General features: G+C 44.3%; 1 protein-coding gene across 5 annotated transcripts in view; it reads right to left on the bottom strand.

Annotated features, from left to right (window-relative positions):
* The window catches only part of NEDD1 (NEDD1 gamma-tubulin ring complex targeting factor), a 45999-nt gene extending 34449 nt beyond the window's left edge, over nucleotides 1-11550 (bottom strand). The window contains exons 1-3 of one of the 5 annotated variants that reach the window (XM_053252442.1): nucleotides 11532-11550; nucleotides 8610-8757; nucleotides 1925-2019 (exon numbers count right to left, since the gene is read on the bottom strand). In XM_053252442.1, coding sequence (XP_053108417.1) covers nucleotides 1925-2019; nucleotides 8610-8748 — 234 coding nt within the window. In that variant the 5' untranslated portion in view covers nucleotides 8749-8757; nucleotides 11532-11550. Of the gene's footprint in view, nucleotides 1-1924; nucleotides 2020-8609; nucleotides 8758-10716; nucleotides 10777-10805; nucleotides 10983-11254; nucleotides 11393-11461; nucleotides 11483-11531 lie in introns of those variants that run through there. The other 4 variants (XM_053252447.1, XM_053252444.1, XM_053252443.1 and 1 more) reach the window with 4 other exon arrangements.
* Nucleotides 11551-26721: the final 15171 nt, after the last annotated feature.

Raw genomic sequence — 26721 nt, 5'->3', positions numbered from 1 at the left:
TATAAAAACAAAATTTAAAGCAGTTCAGAACAATTTATCTGATCTTGTTTCCACCAATGCATTAGTGATCCACTATGTTTCCATTGTTTTAATTTCCAGACTGTTTTTTAATTCTCTGCAGTTAACCAATATACATCTGTGTGCACTGACTGAATCACAACACGAAAAGGAATCTTGGTGGGTGATTATGTAATTGCTGCAGAATTTTTCTTTCTAAAAACATCTTGCCTGTGATTTATTAAATGTGCAGCTTTGCCATGCTGTGTATGCATCAGTTCCAAAATCAATTTTAGAATTATTTCCCAGCTGAACAGAAAAATAGGCAAAGTGGAACAGGGAACCCAATGAATCCACAGAATGATAAAGCAACTGAGGAAGACAACTCATCCCCTAATCGTTTTACCTTTATTATTAAAGTTATACCAGTTTAATGACCCTACCAAATTGTGAATGCAGACATGCAAACTTTACTCAATTTTTAATCTACCACTGGAATATTTATACACCACTTTGATAAGAGTTCTCAAAGCGATTTACACAGAAGAAAAACAAAGATGATTTCCTGTCCCAAAAGTACTCACACCGTGAAAAGAAATATAAGGTGGACCCCAACAACCACCACGGGAAGGATAATGTTCAGGGGTTGGATAGGTTGGACAATTGCTCTCCCCCGCTAATATAGGAGGCCCTTGTTATTTGCAGGGGTTCCATTCCCACCTACAATCGCAAATATGGAAACCGCGGACAAAACCTTAACTCTATGGGCATCTGGGCTTTATGTTCCTGCACAATTTTTTTTGCCAAAAATCATGACACACAGGAGTGAAGTCGAAATAAAAAGGATTACAAATTAGCACCTTGATCTCCAGCAATGCCCCCCCCCAACAGCTGATTACTTGACAATTTTCATGGGCCCTTTTTTGTAAACATGAGCCACAAAATGGCTCTATGCTGCCTCTGGCCTAGAAGTGACACCGTGACTTCCAGTGGCTCAGGAACCACCGATAGATGAAAATCTGCCTGTTTTTAGTACTGTGGATAATAAAATTGGGTCTCTGCAAATACTAGAAATGATGATCTGCAGATAATGACGGCCACCTGTATGAGAGAATCACCATTTTAAGAGTGCTTCTTTGCTCTGTTAGATCTGGCACCTAATTCCAAAGATATCTAAAAATCAAGTTCAAGCTGCTACATGCACTCACTATCTGAGTACAGTATATCCAGGTGTAGATGGGACGAAAGCATACCAGCTAGCCCTGACCCCAACTCTTTGTATCCACACACCCCACTCTCCTTAGAACTATCTTTGTCTATGGAAGCAGGGAGAATTTCCCCCAGGAAGAATCCCCCCGCCCGAGACTGAGAATGCTGGGTGGACACCATTCCCAATTACAGGGAGCAAGGCTCCCTGGTACTGTACAGCATTTGCCTCTGCAGACAAACACTGTTCTCAGGGAGGGCGGACGGGGGGAGAGAGAGAGAGAGTACACACCCCCACCCCCACAGAATACACAAAAACTAAAGATAGCCTTCAAATATCTAGGCTTATAGGTCCCCTGTGACCCATTGGTAATTCAAGCACTGAATACAAGTGGCAAAAAACAATAATTATTGCTAGTCACAGCTGATGTGTGCGCGCACATATGTATATTATCCATTACACATGCTCTGGGCAAGTTCTGTGTGAGACCTATGGCATGCACAATGCTTTGGTTGCTGTTATACCTAAACAAACCTTTAGCAATAGTAGTAGGTGAAACATTGCTCTCCTCACCCCACAACATTAATAATGCAAATCTGTTACTTGGAAGCATCATCCATTAAGACTTATGGGATTTCATTGTTAGGATCAAAACACCCAGATAAAGCAATACATTTTTACAATGCGACAGAAACTGACTCATAAATCTATTTCACTTACCCCTTCAGCTAGATCAAAGAGTGGAACTGGTTTACCTTTACAGTTTGAAATCACTATTTTATCACCAGAAGAAGATGCAGTGACCAGAAAGTGATCTGAAACAATAGTCAGGGACCATAAAAAGACAAAATACTTTGTATAGCAGCTGGGAAGAGAAAGGTATTAATCCAAGCCCTTGAAACTATGTATGTCAGCACCAAGTTCAAAACAGAAAGAAAGGTACTTTCAGGAATCATGCTGGTTTTGAAATATTATAATTTCTGCTTACTGTCAAGTGAAATTGCATAACAGCGATGGGAAAACATTCCATATGTGAGACTGAGAATAATGTAGCGATTCGTCCTTTTAGAAGTACATCTCTGTTTTGCCTCAATTCAGTCAAGAGTCAATTATTTTAAAAATATTCACCCTACGGAGTAGTATAACCTGCTCTTATGCCTCACATCCATTTTGTTCCACCTGCACACAAATTCTCCCAAATTTTCAAAGCAACATCTGTTGCTGCCAATTGTAAAAAAAAAAATCAGTTTTGCATCAAATATTATTCCATAGAACTGTAACATTATCTGGGATGTTAACTAGTCAGAACAAGGCTGCAACGCAAGCAGTTTGGGCAATCAGGAACATGCTGCAAACTCAAGTACTGCCACCCTCTTCCATCATAAGCAGATTCCCTGCAACATCCAAATCAGGTACACAGTGATTAATGCTGACCAGGAATTGCTCCAAAGACTTGAAGCCATGGCTTAGAGACAATTCCTGGTTAGTGCCAACCACAGGTTGCCCAATTTGTATCACAGCAAATCATGAAGTATCAGTGACATCTAAACTATGCCTGCATATTCTCCCCAAAACAGCATCAAGAATAATTTTCTTAGGGAACATAAATCCAGTGCCTGAAGAGCAACCTGTTGGTGTTAGGAAGATTTCCCTTCATCACCATCTCCTCACACAGACTTTCCACAGTACGAGAAAAGTCTGGAGCTGGGGGAAAAACAATAAGCAGGTCATATGTGCACAATACAGCTACAAAAACTCTTTCAAGTTTGTATACTATTCAAAACAACCAAAATTCACTTTAAAAAGAAGTTGCTTTTCCTGTAAATCCCAAAACAAACAGAAAAAGGTCTCAGTATCACACAGAGTGCCATTCCTGGAGCAAGGACGAAAATCCTCCATATCAATCCAATTAGCCGATATCACCAGATTTATGAACCCCTCTGTGTTTAAAAGTGTCATCTGCTTGGGCCAAACAGGTGTTCTTCCTTGGCTCAAAGGCATCAGTGGCATGGTGTTCTCTGTTTGCACCTGCTCTACACCTCTTGCATACAAGCTGAGTTATGTGAATCACTGTTTGCAACCCTTGGGTGTGAACAATCCTGAATTCTAAACTGTACAAATCAACCAACATGTCAGGTAGCTTCACTCCAAAGGTGATGGTCTTTAGAAAAAGTCTATGCACCCTATAAGAACAATTAATTTCTTAGGTAGTGACCTTTTTCGTCAACTACTTCAGATGTAGAAAGTATAACTTTTATGTCTAATAACCCTTAACTGTCGCCTTTAAGCAACACAAGAGTCTAGGGATCTTGGTTTCTTTAGAAACATTGCACATCAACCACCATTAGAAGCTTTTAGACCCCTGGTTACTCATTAGTACTGCTTATGTTACTTTTAATCAGTCATAATGGCTGGTAACAGGCCACAGCTAATACCTTTAATAGTCTGATCCTAAACAGATTTAGGGACATTGATTTAAATGGGCTTAAGCACACCTAACTCTGCCCAGGATCACACTGTCAGTGATGAAACGAAGCTACACTCTTGATGCCCAACAACTAACAAGATGTATTTAGCAGCTCTGGCATTTCAAAGTAACTAGAAAGTCTTGGGCAAGTAGAGAATCAGATGAATTCAAAGTAGCTTCTTGTTCTATAGCACTTACACATGATATAGGTGGGGATTATACGACTTAAGTTACCAGGTGAAGGCTCAGAAAATTAAAGCTTCAAGTCACTTGGGTAATTTTTACTACCTTGTTTTCATTCAAAGCAAACTGTAGAAATTATTCTTCAGACAACAAATATTTATTATAATAGCCCCAAACTGCCTTGTAATTACTCATGAGTATTAACATGCTTGGAATTCCAAATGGATGGGAAAGCCATAGATTAACCAGGCAGGCCAACATTGCACTTTGTCTGTAGCTCCATTCATATTATATTTTTACACCACTGTGTCAACACACTATGGATCAGACTCCATCAAACATACTGTAGCGGATTACAAGCCTTTGTCTCAGAGCAACCCACGTGAGGGGAAGAAAAATGCTGAATCATCCCCTCTATGCTTTCCAAGCAAAGGCTTCTCCCCAAACTTTCCTGTAATCTTGGTACAGGTCGAGAATCGCTTATCCAGACTGCTTCGGACTGGATAGGTTCCGGATTTTGGAATTTTCTGGAATTTGGAATAGTCCATAACAGTGAGTTGGAACTCTCACGAGAGCGCGCGAAAGTTCCACCAGCAAAAAATAAATGGTGGTGGCAAAAAGGAGGGGGGGGAGTGGAGGAGGCAGGAGGCGCCAGTGTTGGTGAGATGGTGAGTGGAGTAGGCGGCAGGTGCCAGTGACAACCGCAGTGGCAGGGATGGGTGGATGGTGGCAGCGGTGGGACAGCCCGGCACACCCGGGCAGGGCCTGAGGGAGGCAGCGGGATGGCCCTTGCCCTGAGGAAGGCATTTTTAAAGTGAGCTGAGGCGTGTTTTGTTAAAGGCATGGTGTCCGGATTTTAGAGCATTCCGGATTTCGGGTGTCCAGATAAGGGATACCCGACTTGTAGGATCGAGGCTGCCGCCACCACCCAATTAGTGACAGAGTTTAAAACTCATCCCCCGGGCTTGGGTGGAAATCCCAGGGAAAACACTCCTCCTTTTGCTATTGGAAAAGTATAAAAAAATCTTCCAAGTGCAAGCTTACACGTGCTGAGAAAACTGGTAGTTGCTGAACATATGAGGCATATTGCACCAGAGAAACCCCCTTCCTGCCTCCCCCTTTCCTGAGTTAAAAAACCCACTCCAAGAGGCTTACAAAATGCAAAGAACAATACAAAAAAAACTTTATTCAAATACTGCAGACTGCTTCAGTCAGAGGCTCTCTCAGCTCTTAGTTACAGGTAAAAGAAATACTCAGTAGGTTACAAGAATACTTCAAAAAGCACGCCAGATGATGTTGGGCCTGCACTTTTTGAAAATTGTGGTTACCCAATTGCAAAGATCATGGATGTAGGAAAATACAAAAGCACCTTTAAAAGCTTACAGACAGACCATCCTAGAACAGTATCAGGAATTTACAAAGCACACAAAGAAATGTTTCTAATGCAAAATCTGACTAAAACTGTTCCCTAAGCTGAATCCCCTGTTCCTTGAAAACTCACCCACCATCTCATGAGAATCAAGCTTCCTGCAATCCTATCTCTCAAGGATCTGCAGAGGTCCTTCCATGAGAGAAATCTCCAGGCTAGCTCTTGACCATGAGGGAGCAAAACTCCATTGCTCCTCAATAAGCCTTTCTGCCTGTGCTTCTCTCACCTCCAGCCTAGCTTGTTCTAACAAAGGAACCTTCTCTTCCACCTCATGGCTCTCTAGGTCCCACCCAACTGATGTGCTGATTGGCTGAGCTCTGGAGTTCACCAGCCTGTCAGGACAGGGTTCACTTCCAGTTTACTCTTTAGTGAGAGGGCTACCTGGTGACTACACATAGAAACATCTGTTAAATGGTGCTAAAAATAATAACTTTCCAATGTACCTACTGGGCAGGACTTAAGACTTCCACCATTGATTGTATTACAGTTTCTCAGAATTTACTACAAGCAAACATAATCCAAGATAAATACCACCAACACCGCATAATTAGGAGAAGCCTATCATGTCAAAGAGAATGAGGTGCCCAGTGTAAATCATTCCTGAACTACTGGGGTCAGGCATTTAGTATAAAAACAGCAGGACTGAAACTTGGAGATATAGTTGAGCACCTTAATTACTTAGAACCGGTTTACACATGCATCTGCATCACTTTTTAAAATTTCTTAATTGGTAACTTAGAGCTGAATAGATTATTTGATCCTCTTTAAAGCACTATGTTTCAGGTGATGCAAAGCAATATGGATATTCTGTGGCTCATGCATACACATCAGTCATCAAGTTACCAGTACACACATGCAGCACAGCCCTTAGTCCAATCCAAAACACAAGGGCCACGGCCATAAATGCAGCTGTTCATATGAACATGCTGTTCTGTGTCTGGAATGCTATACAACCTTACTGAGGAATTCTCACTGCACAGAAAATTACTCAATTAGAAGAAGAAGATTTGTGAACATATGGAGTTCCATGTGTGCACTGGCCCCAAGATTATGGTACCAGATTAGCACAGGCAAGTGAGGATGACTTCCAAGCATCCAGGCAAGATAGCCCTCTCAAGGTGATATGTAAGGGTTCATCTCTTCCTACTTCTCTTCAGAAAGGCAGGAGAAACACATATATGTACTAACTCCAGAACAAAGATCCTCTGGTCTCAAGATTTCATGTTGTAGACCCTGTCACTCCTCCTTCCTGTAAGGATAGTGGAATGGGCAAGTCCCACATGTCTCCTAAGTGGAGGCATTCAAAAACATGTCTCAGCTAGCTGGACAAATAATCAGGGAGAATGACAAATGCAAACGCAGGAGCTAGTTCCACTGAATTTGACTAGGTGGGCAAAGACAGGGAAACTAGATTCTGTGTTTTTCACCCTGTTGCATTCCCTCTGTTAGGGAGAGAGTCAGAAAGAAAACAGATCTAACCAGTCCCGCTGTCTTTCTTCATCTAGGCAAATACATAAGGGTTAGTTGGTGGCTGTTTGCTGTGGAGAGATGTCCAGCCAGCCCTGCTTCATTCCCCTGGGCAAAAGGGTTTCAGCTGGCTGACTGCTTGATTTCTCTCTGGTGGGCTTTCACGCTCTCCCTCTGCCAGGAGAAAGAGGGAATATACAAGGCCATGCTTGGTCACGCTAGGGATGCTAAAGATGCTGCCAGCAGGTTGGGGTTCTTTGCCCCTCCCCACCTTAAAGCCTTTGGTCTGGGAAGGAGAGAGGATATACTTGCCATAAGCAGTATGCTGTGGAGAAAGAATGCAGCATTCATTCATTCCGTTTCTATACCGGCTTCCAAAAATGGCTCAGGGTGGTTTACACAGAGAATAAATAAATAAGATGACTCCCTGTCCCCCATAAGGGCTCACAATCTAAAAAGAAACATAAGACAGACCCCACCAACAGTCACTGGAGGTACGGTGCTGGGGGTGGATAGGGCCAGTTACTCTCCCCCTGCTAAATAAAGAGAATCACCACATTCAAAGGTCCCTCTTTGCCATATTAGCAGAGGTCATGAAGAGCAGCTGCCCTTATTGGCTCCTAGCTGCTGCAAGTGCAGGGCAGGGGATTCCAAACAGCTAATTCCTTATGCAAGTTGGGAGAGGAGGAGGAGTGTAGAGGCAGAAGAATCCAGACTTTAATGCCATGAATATGTATATTCATCCAACCCCTGCTGGTAAAAATACAAACGGGAAGGCTTGCATTTCTAAGCATTTCTTTTCCAAGTTGCCCACTAGTTGCTGAACACCAAAAGCTTTAACTGAACATGAGGATTCTAACCACCACTAAGTCAGCTGCCTGTGGAAGAACTGTGCAGCAGGAGCAGCCTGACCTCTAGAGCAGTATTTTCTGCTCCACTTCTGGACTGGTCGGGGGGGCGGGGCGGTAAAGAGAGAGGCTTCTGGAGAAGGCTCTCTCTTTACCCCACCACCAAACCTGAGACAGCCAGGACCATCACTGAAAACAGAGAGGGAGGAAACCAGTTCTATCTGTGAGAAGTCTACAACCAGAAGTGTCACTCATGGGAAGTACTGTGAGGCAGGAGCAGCCCAGACCCAGAGACTGTTATATGCCCTGCTTCCAAATCTGGAGGGTGAGTGCCGCAGGGACGGGTTCTGCTCTTTGCCCTGATGCCACTACTGGAGGGCAGTGCCAGAGGATAACAGCCCACGGGCATGGCTCCGCAGAGCAAACAGAAGACATAGGGTAGAAGATTTAGATGCACAACTCAGCACCTGGCTGGGATGGTTAACTATATTCAAGTGTGTTTGTAAGCCCCCTTGAAGACCTAAATAATGGAAAGGCCTGTTAGACAGAAACAAGTGTGCACCTGTGATTTACACTTCATGCTTTGATAATTTAAGCATTCATATTTGAATTAATTTGGTTACATATGTGCTTTCCCAATCTTTCTAGAGGCCAAAGCCATAATGCTGATTTTTCCACACTATCAGTTGATACAATATGGACATTATTTGTTCCCACTCCTCTTACTACATAAATTGCTTTGTGGTTGTTTGTTGAACAGTATATAAATATTCCTAATAAGAATTTCTTTATTAAACATATTCCTAGTATGGATATCCCAAAATTCCAGTAAATGCCGTTACCACAGACTTTTAAATTAGCCCATGTTAAGAGAAAACCACATTAGCCTGTATAAACTTGTCTAAAGAAAAAGCAGCACTGCAATCAAGAACAGCTGGAAATTATCACTCACATACAATGCAAAAAAATAATAATTCTTGAACATGCACCCCATGAAATGACAAAGGATACTATTGCTGCCCCAGCACACAGAGCTAACGGGGTGCAAGGGAGTATGTGGACTGAACTGCTCCACCACAGTTATGGATGAAGAGTCCCAGATTTTAACATCATCATCTCCAGATGAAGCAAAGCGAACACTTTCCTGCATGGCTCCAACCTGCAAGCACAAAGGGGAAATGAACTCTTCATTATAGTTCAGTAAGAGGATGATCTGTCATAATTATTCTAAATGACAAACATTCTTGGTTGTAATCAGCAAAAGTGTAAAGCTGAGATGGTTAATACAGTAAGTTATAAAAATGTTTGCTGCCCAGGTTTTCAATAAGGCAGCTTTACTTTCACAGGATGTTCCATAGGATGTTACACCAAATGGACACAGCCACATACCTGTGTGTTAAGCTGAGTTGTGGGGCTATTATTATTTTCATAATGGAGATCAACACCTATCACTCACTTCATCCATGCCCAAACCAAGACAAAATCAAAAGGATTTTGCCAGAGGATGTACAAGATTTTGAATTATGAACCATTTAAAAGCCTGTTTTCCAGCAGTAGATGGAGCCATTCATTATAAACCTCAAATACATTGTGTCAGAAAGTTCAATTCTGATGTTACTTCCACATGTTCACACAACAAGTATGCCAATTTAATGTCTATGCATGGGCAACGGGACTGTCTACTCCTGGGAAAGCTTGCTAATGAGAACATTTCTACAGCAGGGTCTTTTCCAACCCCTTCCAGAGTAGTGTGTATCAGGCATGACTACATTATATAAAGTAAGCCTTTTTGGCAGCTGCTTCCAACGTGGAAACAGAGTGCAGTCTGTAAGGGTTGGGACAATTATGGAAAAACATGCAGAAGAAAACCTCATATGCAAAACAGGTAGTAACTATCTAAATGCATATGAAATACAAAAGAGGTTTACTCCAGAGCAGCCTAAACTATTCCCATGAATGCAAACTGCACTTTTCACTGCTCGCAAAATTGGTCAATTTTCACTTTATATAAAATATTTTATAGTTTTTGTGTACTGTAACAAGGATTAAGGCAAAACACACACTTTATGGGCACATTCTTCTAATGATGCAATCCATAACTAAAGGACTGTTACAAATGCAATAAATAGGGAAACAGACTAGAAGTGTGAGCATTGTAAGATATTCCCCAGGGACTGGAGAAGAGCAGAAGGTTTCTGGGAAGAGCAGAAGGTTTCAAGTTCCCTCCCTGGCTTCTCCAAGATAGGACTGAGATAGATTCCTGCCTGCAACCTTGGAGAAGCTGCTGCCAGTCTGAGAAGATAGTACTGAGCTAGTTAGACAAATAGTTTGACTCAGTATATGGCAGCTTCCTATGTTCCTATGATAGCAAAAATGTTTTAGCATACTCATGTTTTCTACTTTGTTGTATGTATTTAAGTTTATTGTAACCTGCTCAGAGTCCCTAGGATCAATGTTGGCCCTGTGCGTACAAAGCTTTCAAAAAGTTTTGGACTTCCAAACATCTTTTGACAAAGTTCCTCACCAAAGGCTCTTGATTAAACTTAAGAGTCATGGGACATGGGATAAGGGGAGAAGTCAATGCGTGGACTGGAAACTGGTCGAACAACAAGAAACAGAGGACAGGAATAAATGGACACTGTTCACAATGGAGGGAAGGACCCCAAGTAGACGCCCAGGAGCTGCCTGAAGGCCTCTCTCTCGTGTATAATGAAGCTTGCAAGAGATTCAAGAGCGCAGCGCTGCTGCACAATCAGCAAACTGCTTCTTGGGTTGTCAGGAAGAAATGCGGAGTGGGGGAACGCACGGGAAAACAAAAACCCACAAAGCTTGGCAGAGCCCGTTATTCACAACGGAACTACATATCCCAGTAGGCTTTACATCAGACTTCGCTAGCCCGGCAGCTGCGCTCGTCCTTCCCCCGATCGCCCCCACCAACTCACCCGGCAGGCACCGTCGCCGCTCTCCCGCTCCTCCCCCCACCCCGCTCGCAGCTCATCCCCACCCCCACTCGCCCGTTCGTCCCCCGCTCGCAAGCTCTTCCCCCGCCCCAGTTCATTCTTCCAAGGGTTAGCAGCTCTCTCTATTCCCCTCCCCAATCACGAGTGGAAAAGTTTACTTTTGGGGACAGACTGAGGCGTATACAGTGGAGTCCTTTTTCGAACTGCTTCCCACCCCCCGGACACAGACAGTGAAACTGACACATGCCTCTCCACACATGGAGCCCCGTCCACGTCATAAAGCTTGGTCTCTGGGGGGAAACACCGCTCGCATGGCTGAAGCGGGCAGGCTCGCTCTACATGGCACCTGCCGACTTGAACCCGGCCAGGAGCCCCCGCCAGCCTAGCTGATCAAGACCAGGTCATGTCCGGTCGAAAGGAGAACTCCAGACTCCTAAGCGACAGGGACCTGTCGGAGAGAGGCTCCTGCTGGCGCCCCAGCTGACTGGAGGACCTCCTCCGGGGGGAGCCGAGCAGCAGCTCTACACATAACGGCCCGCTCAGAGCTTCAAAGCAGGAGGCACACTCCCCTCTCCCGGAGGAACAGCAGCCCACCGGGATCTGCATGCCGCGGGGCAGGCCAGGCGGGCCAGCTGCTGCTGCCAGGGGACGCGGCGCGTGGCCCCACAACAATACCAGCGCCCGCCTCCCTCTCACCTTCCTGATTGGCCGGGACACGCCGGAGGGGGAGGAGCGCCTTCTATGCCGCCCGACTCATTCCTGGGCCCCCGTGGGCGTTGCTGGGCGGGGGGGGGCCCTCCGCGCAGCACCCTCTCTTTCCCGGCCAAGCGCACCAGCGCGCTTTCCGCACTCTTCGCCACTTAACAGCCCGTCCCAACAGGCACTGCGGAAGCGCCCTCCCACCTCGAAGCAGATTCACTACGGCAGCCGGCCAGAGGCAAAAGTGAATGAGGCGCGTTACCCAAATACGGACCGGGAGAAAGAGATGAGACGGAGTTTCCATTCAAAAGGGGCCGGTGCTGTCACGTGGTTTCTCCTCCGGTTCTCTGATTGGGTATGAGACGTGGGAGTCAGATTATGGGACTACAGTGCGCCGTGCTTCGTTGCAGACAGCTGGACTTCAGCGCTCTTTTTCTCCCAGTGTGGGAATCCTTCTGCTGTAAGAGGGGCCTTCAACTCGGGGGGAAGGGTAGCCCCCTGAAGGTTCGCCGCCGCCCTAATTTTAGATAACTGGTTTGGAGTCATTGGAGATAATTGCACTCTGCACATGCTTATAAGCAACCATCTCTTCGTCGTTATTTAATATTACTATGCTCACCATTGTGATGAAGGCGGCAGAGTTTCAACTCTTGCAGCAGGCTCTTGGTGCAGATTTAGAGGCCAGGCTTACGCAGTGTCATCATCCTAAATTATTTTTTTAAAGGTTTTGTAAATTGTGGACGATGCAAGTCATTTAATGGGACTAGAGAAAGACATGCTGTTCTGGTAGCTCCAGGTCTTAACACTCACATCAGTTTCGGAGGATGAATACAACTGAAGGAACCCTGGGCGGGTGTGTGTCTGGGGGACTCAGTCATGTGACTTGCCTCTGGGGGGGCCCCCAGACAACTGTCTCCCCTTGCCCTATTATAGTTACATCCCTGAAGTGTAGAGTTAGGCTGAGTGAGTTTTTAAAAGCTAAGAAAAAATGCTTGCTGTGAATTTAGCCTTAACTTTAGAAAATTAATTCGGATAACATTCCAATTCTCTACATGTCTATGGGCAGAGCTGGACTGTCCAAGTGAAGGCTTACAGATGAGCAGAGTCAAACCAACTGTATTCCCTACCCTATTAAACCATATGGCAGTTTCATTGCAAAGCTCTCTAAAATAAACTTGCCTTCACTTGCTTTTTAAAAACCCACAAGATAGTGTTCTACAGACACATTCACTAGAAAGGCAGGATTGCCTGTACCTCTCTGTCAAACACACATTTGGTGGCAAGCCTGGCTTTGCTTCTAAGTAACACAAGAATGTTGGCAAAGTTGCGCATTGGGTATGGTTGTGTGAGCACTGGTTGGATCCATGCCTGCTGCTGTCACAGGGCATCCAGCCGTTCAGCAGGCATGGAGTAGCGAGAGGGTTTCCCCATGCATCTTTGCTTCCCATGGTGTCCTCTAAGTTACAGGAGATGGTTCATAGCTGCAGCAAGCATCACTGGAAAACCTGTGACTTTTCTATTTATGAATGGCATTTTGAAATAGGCAGGCAAGCTGCTCCTGTAACTTCAGAATGCATTTGTTCTCCACTCTTGTAGCTGGCTCTGCTTTACCTTATATAGATTTATTTACTTTTACATGTATAACCTGTGCTTCCTCCAAGAAACCCAGAGTGGTGCACATGGTTAATTTATATCCCCAAAAGCCCTGTGACAAAGGTTCTGCTGAGAGATAAGTGACTGTCCCAGAGTCACCCAGTGAGTTTCATGGCTGAATGGGGATTTGAACTCAGGTCTCCCCAGTCTTAGTCCGACACTCTAACCCCTACAGTACATCACACTGGCTCTTGGTTCTACACCACACATGACATCAGTTTTCCAAAAGAAGTGTGATAAGCTGTTGGAAAGGATTCCAGGGTCTTCCTGGGACCTTTCAGCATAGCATTTGCACTTCTTAAATTTAAATTGTTATTTAGCTACCTCTGGAAATATACAGTGTCTGTCCCCACTGTATCTCCCCTGCTCCATTTCATGTAAAAATTCTTGCTACCTGTACAGCGTTGTTTTAAACATTACTGCAGTGATATGTTTAAATGCTTTGAAATTCTGTGATGCTGTATATATTGTTAGGAACTGAAAATAATTTTCCTCTCTTGGGTAGGTGTATAGGGGTGAGAGGGCAGGCATCTTGTGGAAATTGGTGGGGAGAGAGAACTTAGAACAATGCTATTGTAGGGCTGAAGCAGGGATTATGGAGTGATGCACAGAGTGAATTAAGATGCCATCCACTTCAGTTTCTAACCATCTAACAATCTAGAGTAAACTCTCCTCTGAAAAATCAAGGGGGGGGTCCTTGCAGACAGAGGGAGCATGGCTTGGCATGCACCAGCCCCCACCCCAGGAACTCTGTCCCTGAGCCACCAGGTAGCTTGCTACATGCCTGAAACCAATTTATATCCTGTGTAAAATAGTCCACTTTTTGCAGCAGTTCTTTGGGGCAACTTCAGACTCACAGTAAATCCTCGTAATAAACTTACGGTAAAGCCTGCTATCTGAAAATACTGAATCAGAATTCCTTTTCCTCCCTTCCCTTCTTGATGAAGCAAGCAGCTAAGCATGTAGAGCTTTCCTATCTCTCTGATGTATTTCCTAAATAAACTACTTTACTTAGAACAACTCCATGTCTCCAGACAATGTTAATTAACAGTGCATGAATCGGTTTGGCAGTCCAGAGTTTGGAACAGAGAGAGTGCTCACCCCCCCCCCCGGGTTGCATTTCTCCCACTGGCACCATCTCCAAAACCGCTTGCGTAGGGTGGCACCATACGTCTATGCCACCTCAGTCATTGTTGGACCGCAAATGGCCAGTGCGCATGCGCGACATGCACATGTACACTGGTCACTTCCGGTCCAACGCTGACCGGGATGGCAAGGATTTATGCTGCTGCCCTGCGCAAGGGGTTTTGGAGATGATGCCTGCAGGGGAAACACGGGGTGGGGGGTGAGCACCCTCCCTGCTCCTTAAAGGTAACCCCCCTCCCCGCCATCACCACCAAACCAGCCAGGTGCCGGTTCCTATACATCCCTAATTAACAATGCTCTCCTACTTGTGCACGTCCGCTGTGCTGCAGGTAGGGTAAATAAATTGTCTCCCCTCCAAATCTCTCTAACACATTTGAGGGTGTGTAATAAAACCTAGCCCTGTGACCTCAGGGTGGGCAGGACAGGTTTTGCTCAGGGCCCAGAAAAGTCACAAGGTTTTTAGTTAAGTCATGACCTTAAACTTGTTGCATCAGTTTCCGATGTGTGCCTCAGGTCTTGGGCAGCAGTACCACTGTTTGACTCACGGAAGAGGGGAGAAGAGTGGACAGCTTGGTCAGAGAAGAGGGACTCTGAGACCTGCTACTCATTTTCATTTAGTTTGTGCCTGAATTGCTGGGCCTTATTAAGGTTGATATTTGACTCTTGCCCCACTTCATACGCATAGGAAGAAGGGAAGACTGCTTGCCTAGGTATAGGAGGGAGACTGGCAGCTGCCATTCCTTCCCACTGTGTTTGTGTCTCAAAGACAACACATTGTCATGTAGCAGAAATCCCCCCGGGTTCTGTGATCGAGATTGACACCAGACGTAAGAGAAAGCAGATTTATTGCCGGCAATTTGGTCTCAGTGGAAATAAATTCCAAAGCCTGAGACCCAGATTACACTGTGACTTCGCCTTTTATACTCATAGCAATTTACATACAGTGGATACAATTCTCATTAGTAAGTATCGTCATCTTACAATTATTACCAATCAGACATTTCCCCCTACTAACTATAATTAAGCAATCCCCCCCCTCCTTCTTCTCTCTGCACACAGCTAACTATTTTCACTCCCTTCCAGATGTGGCCTTGAAAGTACTGGCCAGCCATTTCTTATCTACAGATACCAAACGGGGGCCCCTTTGCCTGCATTCCAGCAGGTCGACAAAATTTATTGTGCTGTTAGCAAGTTGCAATTAGTGCAGTTTGGTAATACAGACCCTTTTAACCATTTCTTTGACGGCAAACCTGGGTCTGCCTCATCAGTCAGTCTACTGTGTATGGCTCTTTCCACCCTCCAGCCTTGAGTCTTAAGGGGAATAGGAAGCGGCTTACTCAGGAGAGGACAGACCTATGGGGAAAGCAGCCGGGGGTGAGTGTGTGATCCAGATTGGGTCCGTGGCCAGGGGAAGAAGTTACCCCTGACCTACATCACACGCCATGGTCCTGATCCCTTCCTCAGCTCCTATTTCAGAAGGAAGGCTCAAATGTCTAAGGCCACACTACTCATTCAATTTAATGTGTGGTTTGCGCCCCTCCCTCCCCCACCAGAGTCACCATCCTTTCCCAATGTGCCTGCTCTGCCTCTGTGAGGTAATAATGGGGGAAAACAGGTAGGAGCAACCACTCTGCTACTAGCAGTGCTGAGGTAAAATGAGAGAGACACTAGCCTCATGTAACCCTTGCAGCAGCACCGTTCTCTGGGCATCCCCATGCTCTCTAGCTACTGCTGGATGCCATTTTGTAGTCACTGAGGTGATGCAGAAGCTGGGCCAGCCATCTGCCTGCTCAACCTGTTGCTTCTAAGTTCAGGATGGGAAGGGAAGGAAGCCTGTCTGAACTGACATTGGCTTGTTCCCTACCACAGGGGCAGCAGAAGCAAGGAGCAAGCCATCCTGTGCCTCAAGGACACATCTTCCCCAGCCACAGGAAGGCAGGGGGGAATGTGAATGATGTCTGGCTCATTCCACACTATGGGGGTGACAAGTAGAAGGAAGAAAACCATCCTGCAGCTTGACTTCTGCCTCAGGAATGCTTCTTCCTTTGCCAGGAGGAGGGAGGGGAAGAGCAACAGTGCTGTCCATGACGTTCTGTTTCTGTTTCCTGCCAATATTTTGTGTTTGTTCAAGGCCCTTGAAACTAAGGAAAGGCATGAAGATGATGATTTGTAATGGTTTACAGGTGTGACCTAAACAAACCCCTATTAGCTGTTAGGCTGGCAGAACTGATCAGGAAATCTGAGTAGCACCTCCCCGTGGTATCCTAGCAATTTGGTCCTGCCTATAACCAAAAAAGGAGGTTCAATCCCAGATGTAATTATGACTGCCTCTTTCCAGCACCAAATGAAAATGAAGATTGACTGTTGCTCTGTTCATAAATTCCTCCACTGCATATACTGAGGCATGTAGAGGAAAGTAAGACTATGCCCAATGGCTCCATCTCCAGTGTTGATGTGCACCTGAGGCAAATTTATGGGTTGAATGTGGGGCCTATATGCATATAGCTGTTTACCACTAGACTTTCAGCTCAGCTGGAAACCCTGCACATTCAAGATTCCTGATTATATGGGAAGCCTACTCACATAGTATTTACATACATTCAGAACCAAAACTCATGTTGCCACCCTGCAGGTCTCTTTTAAGGATTATCTCCCCCAGAAGGCTCTCATAGCTTTGTACACTGGTATGCTGTTCCTTTCCTTAAACCAAACAAGTTGTTCTAGTAAGAACTAATCAGCCTACTTTCCTTTCACTGATTCTGCAACTGGATTAGATTTGGTTCAAATCGAGGTCCACAAGTTAGATCTCTTGCACCTCAAATGTTCATGCGTCCGCCATCTTGGATCAGGGTTGATGACATCATTGCAAACTACACCACTGAGGTGTCCCTGTGTGCCACTCACTACAACTGTACCCAATTTGGCTCAAATTGGTTAGACAGTCCACAAATTAGCCAGCTTGCACCTCAGACGTTCACGCAACCACTATCTTGGATTGGGGTGGATTATGTCATCACAAACTACACCATCGGAGCATCCCTATGTGTCCCCTGTAGCAAATTTGGTTCAAATCAGTTAGACTGTCCACAAGTTAGCCCACTTGCACATCAGAAGTTTACGTGTCTGCCATCTTGAATCGGTGCGAATGACATCATCACAAACTATACCATTGAGGTGTCCCTTTGTGTCACTCACTGCAACTGTACCCAATATGGTTCAAATGGGTTAGGAAGTATAAAAATTAGCCTGCTTGCACCTCAGATGTTCACACTGCCACCATTTTGAATCGGAGTGGATGACATCATCACACACCACACCATTAGGGCATCCCTCTGTGTCCCTACAGCTGTAGCAAATTTGGTTCAAATCGGTTAAGCGGTTCAAAAGTTAGCCAACTTGCGCTTCAAAAGTTTATGCACCCACCATCTTGAATCGGTGTGGATGACATCATCTCAAACTACGCCATTGAGGTGTCCCTGTGTTTCCCTACAACTGACCCTGATTTGGTTCATAGCGGTCCAGGTATTGCGAAGTTGATGGGGGTGGGGACACACACATGGACACACACACACAGAATGTCAGGTAATCTCATAAGCCTACTGGAAAGTAGGCTAAAAAGGGAAGCCTTAGAGACCTGTCTATAAATGCAAAAAGCACTTCTGTTATTTATTTATATTCCACCTTTCTTCCATCATGCAGCTCAAAGCCGCATACATGTTGTTCCCATATAGATCACTCATCCAGGGAGACCTAGACCTGCTTAACTTCAGCACCATGCCTATATTAGCATATGTCTTCAGACCGTGCCCTAGGTTTTGATCAGCTAGAACATTAATGGCCTCCTAATGTCCAGTTTCTGCCAATCTTTCTCATATCCTGATCTGCGTACGTCTAGAGAATGTAGAGCCCTTTCTAAGGGTAAGGGTGGGTTTCTGAAAAAGTTGGTAGTATAATATCCTGGTTTAAGTGGAAGTCACATACTACCATTGTGTGGAAATTTGGGTCTCTTCGCCTAATGTCCAGTCAGGGAAGAATTTAGTGAGGCGCTTCACATGACACGTGTGAAGCGCCTGCCAGGGTTCTGTGGGAAGAGCGGGCTTAGACGAGCAGCCGCTCATAGCTGGGTGGCCAGATTGGCTGCCCATATGGCTGGAAGCTCTGTCATGGAGCCGGGGGGGGGCTGCGGGGATTGGGGTCTGGCTCCCGAGGGCATCCCGGAGAGACCGCTGAGCCTGAGAGGCTGCTTGCAGGCAGCCTCCTGCAAGAGATCGTTCTAATCGTGCAGATCATTCTGTACCTGAAACGTTTCGCACATCCCTAGTATCAACAGATCATGATCCAGATCTAGAGAATTGGTAGAATCAGAACATAAGCCTTTGGGCTAGTTTGTCACTTTCTCTAGCACTAATTTAATCCTCTATGCCTCAAGTTCAATTGATTTATCAAGGATATGCATTAACAAATTATAAACTAGTATTTAGGCCCAAAGCCTCTGCCATTTCTTTAATCTGGACATGATATGCCTCTATTTCCTCCATTGGCGAGACATGACAGGGCGTTGCTACATCCGGAGAGAGGTCTGGTAGGATGTCTGCAGTGTCTGGGTCAGACCTGAAGTCTGAGAAACTGTGATGACTGTCGGGCTGTGAGTGCACCATTGACTGAGGGGCCGGGGAAGCAGGAGGCACTGGATCATATGTTGGTGGTGGCAGAGTCTGTGTTTCAGTGGACTTTTGTTTTACTTTAAGTGGAGTCTGCATCATAACCATAACCTTTTCAGGTTGCTCTTGAAAAGAGGGACACGTTTGAGTGGACGCTGCAGAGGTTAAAGACTTATTTCCTTGACATTTTTCCTCCAAATGTCTAGCCTAAGTCTGCTTCCTTGTCATTTCAGCTTGTTGGTTCCAAACCTGTCCTCAGGAGCAGCAGATTGCAAGTGCACTCCTCCTGTGTGATAGTTCTTCAAATATCTGAAGATGTCTTTTTCACACCTTAGTCTTCTCTTCTTCAGGCGAAACATATTCAGCTCCTTCGTTCGTTCCTCATAGGATTTGATAGAAGATATCAATATTGTCAGGAGAGGCACAACCCGTGGTTGTGAGGGTATCCCATGTTTAAGTCTGTGAGTTCCCTGGGGTTTCAATAGTGAGAGGAGAAGGTTTTTTTGACATCATGATCCTGCTCCCTGTGGGATTGCTCTTCTGGCTGCTCCTCTAGGTTAGGAGCAGTCATCCCTTGCTCTTCTGCTCAGCCTCACCCTATTTCTTCTTTCTGCCATCCCATCTATCCCAATGATCCTTGTGCCTGCCCCCTGATCCAAATAAAATTTCCCCAATCATCCCCTGCTATCTGAGCAAAGAGGCACCATTTAGAAGTGGTGATTCTCTTTATTTAGCAGGGGGAGAGCAACTGGCCCTACCCATCCCCAGCACAACATCCTTCCAGTGGCTGTTACTGGTGTCTCTCTTATGTTTCTTTTTTAGATTGTGAGCCCTTTGCAGACAGGGAGCCATTTATTTATTTGCTGGTTGCTTTATATGATGTAAAGTGCCTTGGGAACTTTGGTTGTTCTCTGCTAACTGGGCAAAGAGCCACCTTTTTAATGTGGTGATTCTCTTTATGTAACGGGGGAGAGTAACTGGCCTTATCCGCCCCCAGCACAGTACCTCCAGTGACTGTTACTGGTGTCTATCTTATGTTTCTTTTTAGATTGTGAGCCCTTTAGGGAAAGGGATCCATCTTATCTTATCTTTTTTATTTATTATTTCTCTATGTAAACCATCCTGAGCCGTTTTTGGAAGGGCGGTATAGAAATCGAATGATGAATGAATGATGAATGAATTACTTGACAACTCATACTATGTATTTTATGCTACTATGTAACATGCTATATAATAACTTCCTTTTCTCCAAACTTCTTAAAGAGTAGTTATCTAAAGCACCCCCACCTCGCCCCAGTGTAACAAACTCCGAATCTTAGATTTGTGGCAGGAACATCTGTTGCTATGGCTACCATGATATCAAAATCTCAACTTTATGATTTTGCAGCTTTGGTAAGAAGAGTGAAAAAATACATATTTCATTAAAAATATCTTAAATGTATAAGCTTTTGTATAAGTAATGTATAACTTGATCATACATACAAAATGAAATATATAGATCTTCTGACAATCCAGGGCCAGATTACATGTGATGCAAAAATAAATAAATTGTTGTTTTTCTGTCTCCCTGCCACAACAGTAGTTATCTATATCGTTATTTCTCTAAGATGTGCTGCTTGGGATGAGATAATAAGTATCTCATTATAGCTTCCTTTAAAGGTGATTTTAATAGTTGTGAAATGTACTATGCTGATTGCTGTGCAAAGACATCATTTCTAAAAGATATTTTAATATAAATAGTATACCCTTTTAATCTGAGGTTTTCAAAGGGCTTTGTTCATTTTAATCCAGGCACCTAGTATTCCTCAGATATAACTTCAAGGTGTTTTTAAATGGGAACTTGTGCCCTTTTGCTTATGATGCACAAAAAATTCTAACAGCCAATAGGGGGAATGGTTCTTTTTATCTTAGAAAGATAAAATATGCTATTCTTCTCTTCCTTCTGCTTGCTGGAGGTATTCACACAAAGCGCCATAAAAAGGGTGAAGGAGTTTTGTTCATCTTTTAACTGAAGAAAAAGAAAAATATTGAATTTTCTTCTCTCTTGGGTATTTGAATTTATAAATTGGTGTTGATAGTTTTGGCAGTCTGTTTTAAAAATCTAAGATTAATGGCTGACGTTTAGAGCAGCCTTCCAGTTGCACACCAGGAAGATGCACTGGTATGGGGAAGAGCTTCTCCACTACCCCGGCCATGCAGCCTAGTAGTGGGACAGCTAGTGGATGGTATTGTGCACTTTGGTCTACAAAGCATGTGATTTGGCATAAATGTTGTTGGATATGTGTGCTTGTAGAAAATACAGGTCGGCACCTCCAAAATTCAATATGGCGGCTAAAAACCTAAAATTCAATATGGTGTCACAATATTACATGTTTAAGCTCACTAGAATAATTTAAATAGTGATAAAGGTCTGAGATTTGGCAGACATGTTGTCAGATATGTGTGGTTTTAGAAAGTAAAGTTGTGGACCCCCAAAATTCAATATGGCAGCTAAACATCCAATATGGCGTCACAATATTTAATGTTTAAGCTCCAGAATCAATCCAATTATAGATAAAAGCCTGATAAAAGCCCCCAGCTTCCCCCAACCAAGTCTCTGTGATACATATCAGGTTGGCCCCTTCATCCAGAATCAAATCATGGATGGTTTTGGTTTATTCTAAACTGACTTGGCCATTACAAAAGAGCAAGGAAGGGCTCTGTGGATGGTTGGCCCTGCTCCCTAAGGTCAAAGAGTTGGCAGGACAGATAGAAGGGGAAACAGCTAAGAGATTTCTGATCTCCCTTCCCCTGTAACAACTTTCTGACTTGCCAACACAACTTCTGTTCCCCACCACCACCGGAATAGCCGCCCCATAATCGATGGATACGCCGCCTGTCTCCCTATCTCCAGACAAAGCCAGACACATTATGAAACAATCTCACCCAGGACTTACTTAAAACAGAAGCAAAAATATAATAAAATTAGCTTTCAGGGCACAGAGCATCTGCGGCCCTAGTTTTCCCTTCCCACCCTCCTGCAACCACCTTGTCCCAACAGCTGGCCACCTCTTGAGGCTGGCAGGGCTTTGTCCGCCGGCCGGCCACCTCCTCTGCACCCGGGCTCCACCCCCTGTCCAAAACCTGGAACTCTCTGCCAGCTGCCTCATCTCGCGTCATGCCAGGAGAAGCCTGGAACTGCCGCTTCCCAAGCCTGTAACTCTCACGAGTGGTGCCTCCACTCTTGCAGGAGTTCTGGGACGCATCCCCACGCATCCCAAGCGGCACATTTTAGAGAAATAATTATATAAATAATTATATAGTTACCCACCCAACACTCACATGTAAAATCCTAGGCCAGGAAGCCTAGCCCTCTCCATCCCCCGAAGTGGCTTCCCCAAAGGGACCACCACCATTGGTGTCACCCCTTTGGTGGCAACCCCACTGGTGGGCCTGCCACCACAGGCAGTGTTCCTAAATAGTCTCAGAGATTACTTGTTCTAGGACTTTCTTGTTCCGTAGTCTCTATGGTTCCCTGTTATTCTAATTGGTACTAGAGTTGACTTTTTACTGATCTAGGAGTTTTGTTCCTCAGAACTCTGTGGTTTCAATGCATTTCTATTGTTCATTAGAAGTTTGTCTTGCCTCCCTCCTATTGGTCCAGTACTTTTGTAGAGGTTAGACCTTGGTTAAAAGATCCCATTGTTATGTGTGTTTGACCCCAAGCCTTCTTGTTGTCTATAGCAGCTTACCTCCTGGGACAAATAGCAGCTCAGAGGCGGGGATGGGAGCATTTTTTTTCTGGATTGAGGTTCCCACAACTACTGTTGTGGCAGGGAGACAGAAACCCAAAAATTTATTTTTGCATCACATGTAATCTGGTCCTGGATTGTCAGAAGATCTATATATTTCATTTTGTATGCATGATCAAGTTATACATTACTTTAAAAAAGGGAAGTGTTCCAAATTAATGACAGTTATTGAAGTCTAAAGTGTGCAGCAAGTTGTCTTTTTGAATAATGTGCAGTTACTATACTATTAATCATAGCCACCTTAAGTGGCGCAGCGGGGAAATGCTTGACTAACAAGCAGAAGGTTGCTGGTTCGAATCCCCTCTGATCAGGCAGCAGCGATATAGGAAAATGCTGAAAGGCATAATTTCATACTGCACAGGAGGAGGCAATGATAAACCTCTCCTGTATTCTACCAAAGAAAACCACAGGGCTCTGTGGGCGTCAGGAGTCGAAATCGACTTGACGGCACACTTTACCTTTACTATTAATCGTGGAAGACTACAAAGCCCCCAGATTTTAAAAGGCAAAGATCAGTTCTGAAGATCTGTTCTGAGAACTAAAAAAAAACCCCAAAGGTGTCAGTAAAAGCTGACAATATTATCCTGTATATGTGTGACATGTTTTTAAAACCCCGACGCTGATATAAGAACATCATTTCTGATTCTAGAACATGATTTGCTTCTAAGCAGTTAAAAGGGAAAAACAGATATTTAGTCATCTGTTTAAACATAGTCATCTTTAAGGAAATTAATCCCAATAGCTGAGCTGTGGAAGGCTATAGGCTTGTAAATTCCCAGAAGCATGATCCTTAATTCTAATTCCATTAAAAAGAGAGAGAAAGGTCCCCCTACCATGAGTGTGGCTATACTGAAGCTCTGTGGACATAAATGGGATGGAGGATTGGTTCCTGAGATTGGAATGTTGCTATAAGGCCTCTCTTAATGGAATTCTCTAGATAAATTAATGTTGGCAGATAAAATTGAATTAAGGATGAAATTTATGAGTTTATATTATAATAGGGGGGGGGAATCTAAACAATTATTTGTTAGCTGATTTATCAGAAATCTGATATAAATTCAAGGTTAAACTAAGCCCTGGACTGCCCCTTTTATGTTAGTTTTCTGGAACAAAGAAACTCCAACAATCAGAGGATTTGTGGATGTTTCATAATGGGCAAAAAACTCCAAAAATCTTTATCAAATTTTCCAGTGATGGAGCACAGATGGGATGTGGTCTTATGCTGAAGTTGTGGACAGGATGCAAAGAGAAAGACACATCCATTTTCAATAGCTCCAGAAAGATATCACCTAAACTAATACAGGATCATGAGGGAATTCAGGAGAAAACAAATAGAATGCTTGTTAGTATTACCAGAAGGGTAGAGGAAATAGCTAGGCGGTAGCAGCTTATTGTTATGCCTGAGTTCAGATAGAACAAAATATAAAGATAAGTGGAAGAGGGATTTAACACACCTAAATATTGGATGAAAAATGTAAGTGGCTTTGGGAAAACAACTTGAAAAACATTATGCATGTTGCTTTGAAGGAAAGTCTATATATAGCAATTTAGAAGTTATCATACTCTATCTAATCTTAAACATATTTATTGTTTACTTGCTGATAGGTGTTGAAGATGCAGTGTGACTAGGACAGATGTACTTCATATTGGTGTGTGTGTGGGTGTGTGGGGGTGTTCTACCATTGGGAATTTTCGGAAAGAGGTAATTTTAGAGATCAATGCCATAACACAGCATGACTAAGCCACAGGTAACCCTAAAATAATTCTCTTTGGCGATGTAAGAGAGTATGCACTAAAGCAGGGATTCTCAATGTTGGGTCCTCAGATGTTATTGGACTTCAACTCCTATAATCCCCAGCTAAAAGCCACTGGGCCTGGGGATTATGGAAGTTGAAGTCTAATAACATCTGGGGACCCCACGTTGAGAATCCATGCACTAAACTATGATTTGGAACTCATCACTTGCATTTTAGCTGTAGCCGGGCATTACATAGCTTTGGTACAGAAAAAAAGTCAGCCACGCCAACAAAAAAACCAAGTTGCTTACCTGTAACTGCTGATCTGGTAGTGATCCGTTGACATCGATTAGAATGGGTTATGCTCCTGTGCTGTAGCCTCTCGGTGTGGAGTATCACAGCTCCTCTAGGTGCTTGTGCCCTGCCCCACATGATCACGTGCCTATTTAAGGTGGGAGGAAGTCCCAGCACTTCAGTTCACTTCAGAGACCACCGGAGCAGTCAGACATCTTTGGAGCAATAGGTGAGCTCAACGACGTAGACTTGAGCACTACAGCAGAGGAGAGGTTTGGGAGGTTCTAATGGATGTCAACGGATCGCTACCAGGTCATCAGTTACAGGTGAGCAACCTGTTTATCTGGGGTGTGATCCCTTGAATCCATTAGAATGAGTGTTTAGTTAGTCATTAGGATTGACTCTACTAGCCAGTGGGATAGCCTTTGTCTTGACAAGGCCTGGCCCATAGATCCTCCCTTGTAGGATATGAACTTGTTTTGGTCTTTGTTCTTGACAGGTAGAATAGAAGAGCCCTTCTGACATCCAGGAAATGCAGAGCCTTTTCAAAAGCTGTGCTCAGAGTGCTGAAGAAGGAAGGAAGCACGATGTCTTGGTTTATGTGGAAGTCTGTCACAATCTTAGGTAGGAAAGTAATGTCAGGACGTAGCAACACCTTGTCTGGGTAGAATCATGCATAAGGTACATCCATCCTGCGGGCAGTTGTAATAGCCACCAAGAAGGCAGTCTTCAGAGAAACCAGCTTTAGGCTATGTGTTGTCATGGATTCAAAGGGTGTGTTTGTTAGTGCTGAAAGGACCAAGGATATACTCCACTGTTTCAGTGGCTGTCTTACTGGAGGATACAGATTAGTGAGACCTTTTAGAAAACTCTTGCAGCTGGGGTGGTGTATTGCCACCAGTAGCCAGCCAGTGTGCAACAGGTTGTTTGGGATTCGCAGACAATAGGCTCAAACCAGTGTTGAATGCTAACAGAGGTTTTTATTAAGCAAAGCTCAATAATAGTTTAAAGAGGATTACTGATGAAATGAAACTAAGTAATAGTCAAAAGAGAATCATAGAATAAAGAGAAGAGTTATAGATTAGTCATACGGCCCCGACCCCTGCTGGGGACCTTGTCCGTGGGAAGTCCACTCAACGGAAGGAACAACCCCTCAGTGCCCCTTCTGGTGTGCAGTGTCAGCCATGGCTTCCTCGACCTACACAGAACTCCCAGCTTTAGGGTGTCTGTGTACCTCATTTTATACCCGTAAACAGCACCCAGAGAAGGCTGTGGGGCCCCCTCCCATCAACTGTATGTGTGTAAAATTTGGGTACTTTATTCCTTTCATCTAACAGGAGACAAAGGAAGTGATGGACTTTCTTATCAGCAAGTGTGTGATTGGATGCCAAGTGCATTCCAATCCTGGGCACAGCCTGATTCATCTTCCCTAAATGTTTTGGGAACCATTATCTGTGTCTTGGGCAAAGTCTTGCATCTTTCCCATTTATTTTGGGAAGCATTGCCGATGCCTAGCTGTGCTAATTGGCAAGATATAAACATCAAGTCTGCACCTGGTCTGTGAGAGACAGGGCCATTCATAGTTCACTTCTTCTAGAAAGGCCCAAGGAGAAAAGGCCTGAAATTAACATTCTATATGCAGAAATATATTATTATAAGCAATATATGAGTATTAGCATGTGTAGAGGGCAGGAATGGGTTACACCACTGAACTCCTTGCCAATCTTCCGCAGTGCCACTACAGGTGGGAAAATATCAGCTATCCATCCCATCCCAGGTGCCTCACTGAGACAGCTGCTAAGTGAACCTTTATGGAGACATTGGAAAGCAAGGAGGTCTTTAACGTGGTAAGGTATAGGAGGACCTGGCGGACAGTAGCATTTAGAGGGCAGAAGCCATTTGTGGAAGTATAGCAAGTAAACCTTTTCCATTTGCTTGCATAATTTCGTCTAGTGGATAGCTTCCTTTGGTGTAGTAAAATTTCATTTAAAAGCCTATCCTCCATGTGGCTAACTGTAGACTGGACACCTCTGGGTGCAGTATTTGTCCATTTTCTCATCTCAGAAGATCTTGGCATTGCAGGTGCCTTATGTATGTGTGTCTTGACAGTTTGAGTAGGTGTGGAAACCATGGTCGCCAAGACCACCATGGAGTGATCAGGATGCATTTGACTTTGTAGGCCC

This window comes from Hemicordylus capensis, chromosome 5, assembly GCF_027244095.1.
Source record: "Hemicordylus capensis ecotype Gifberg chromosome 5, rHemCap1.1.pri, whole genome shotgun sequence".
Classification (NCBI taxonomy): Eukaryota; Metazoa; Chordata; class Lepidosauria; order Squamata; family Cordylidae; genus Hemicordylus; species Hemicordylus capensis.
This window is presented reverse-complemented; position numbering and strand designations above follow the sequence as displayed.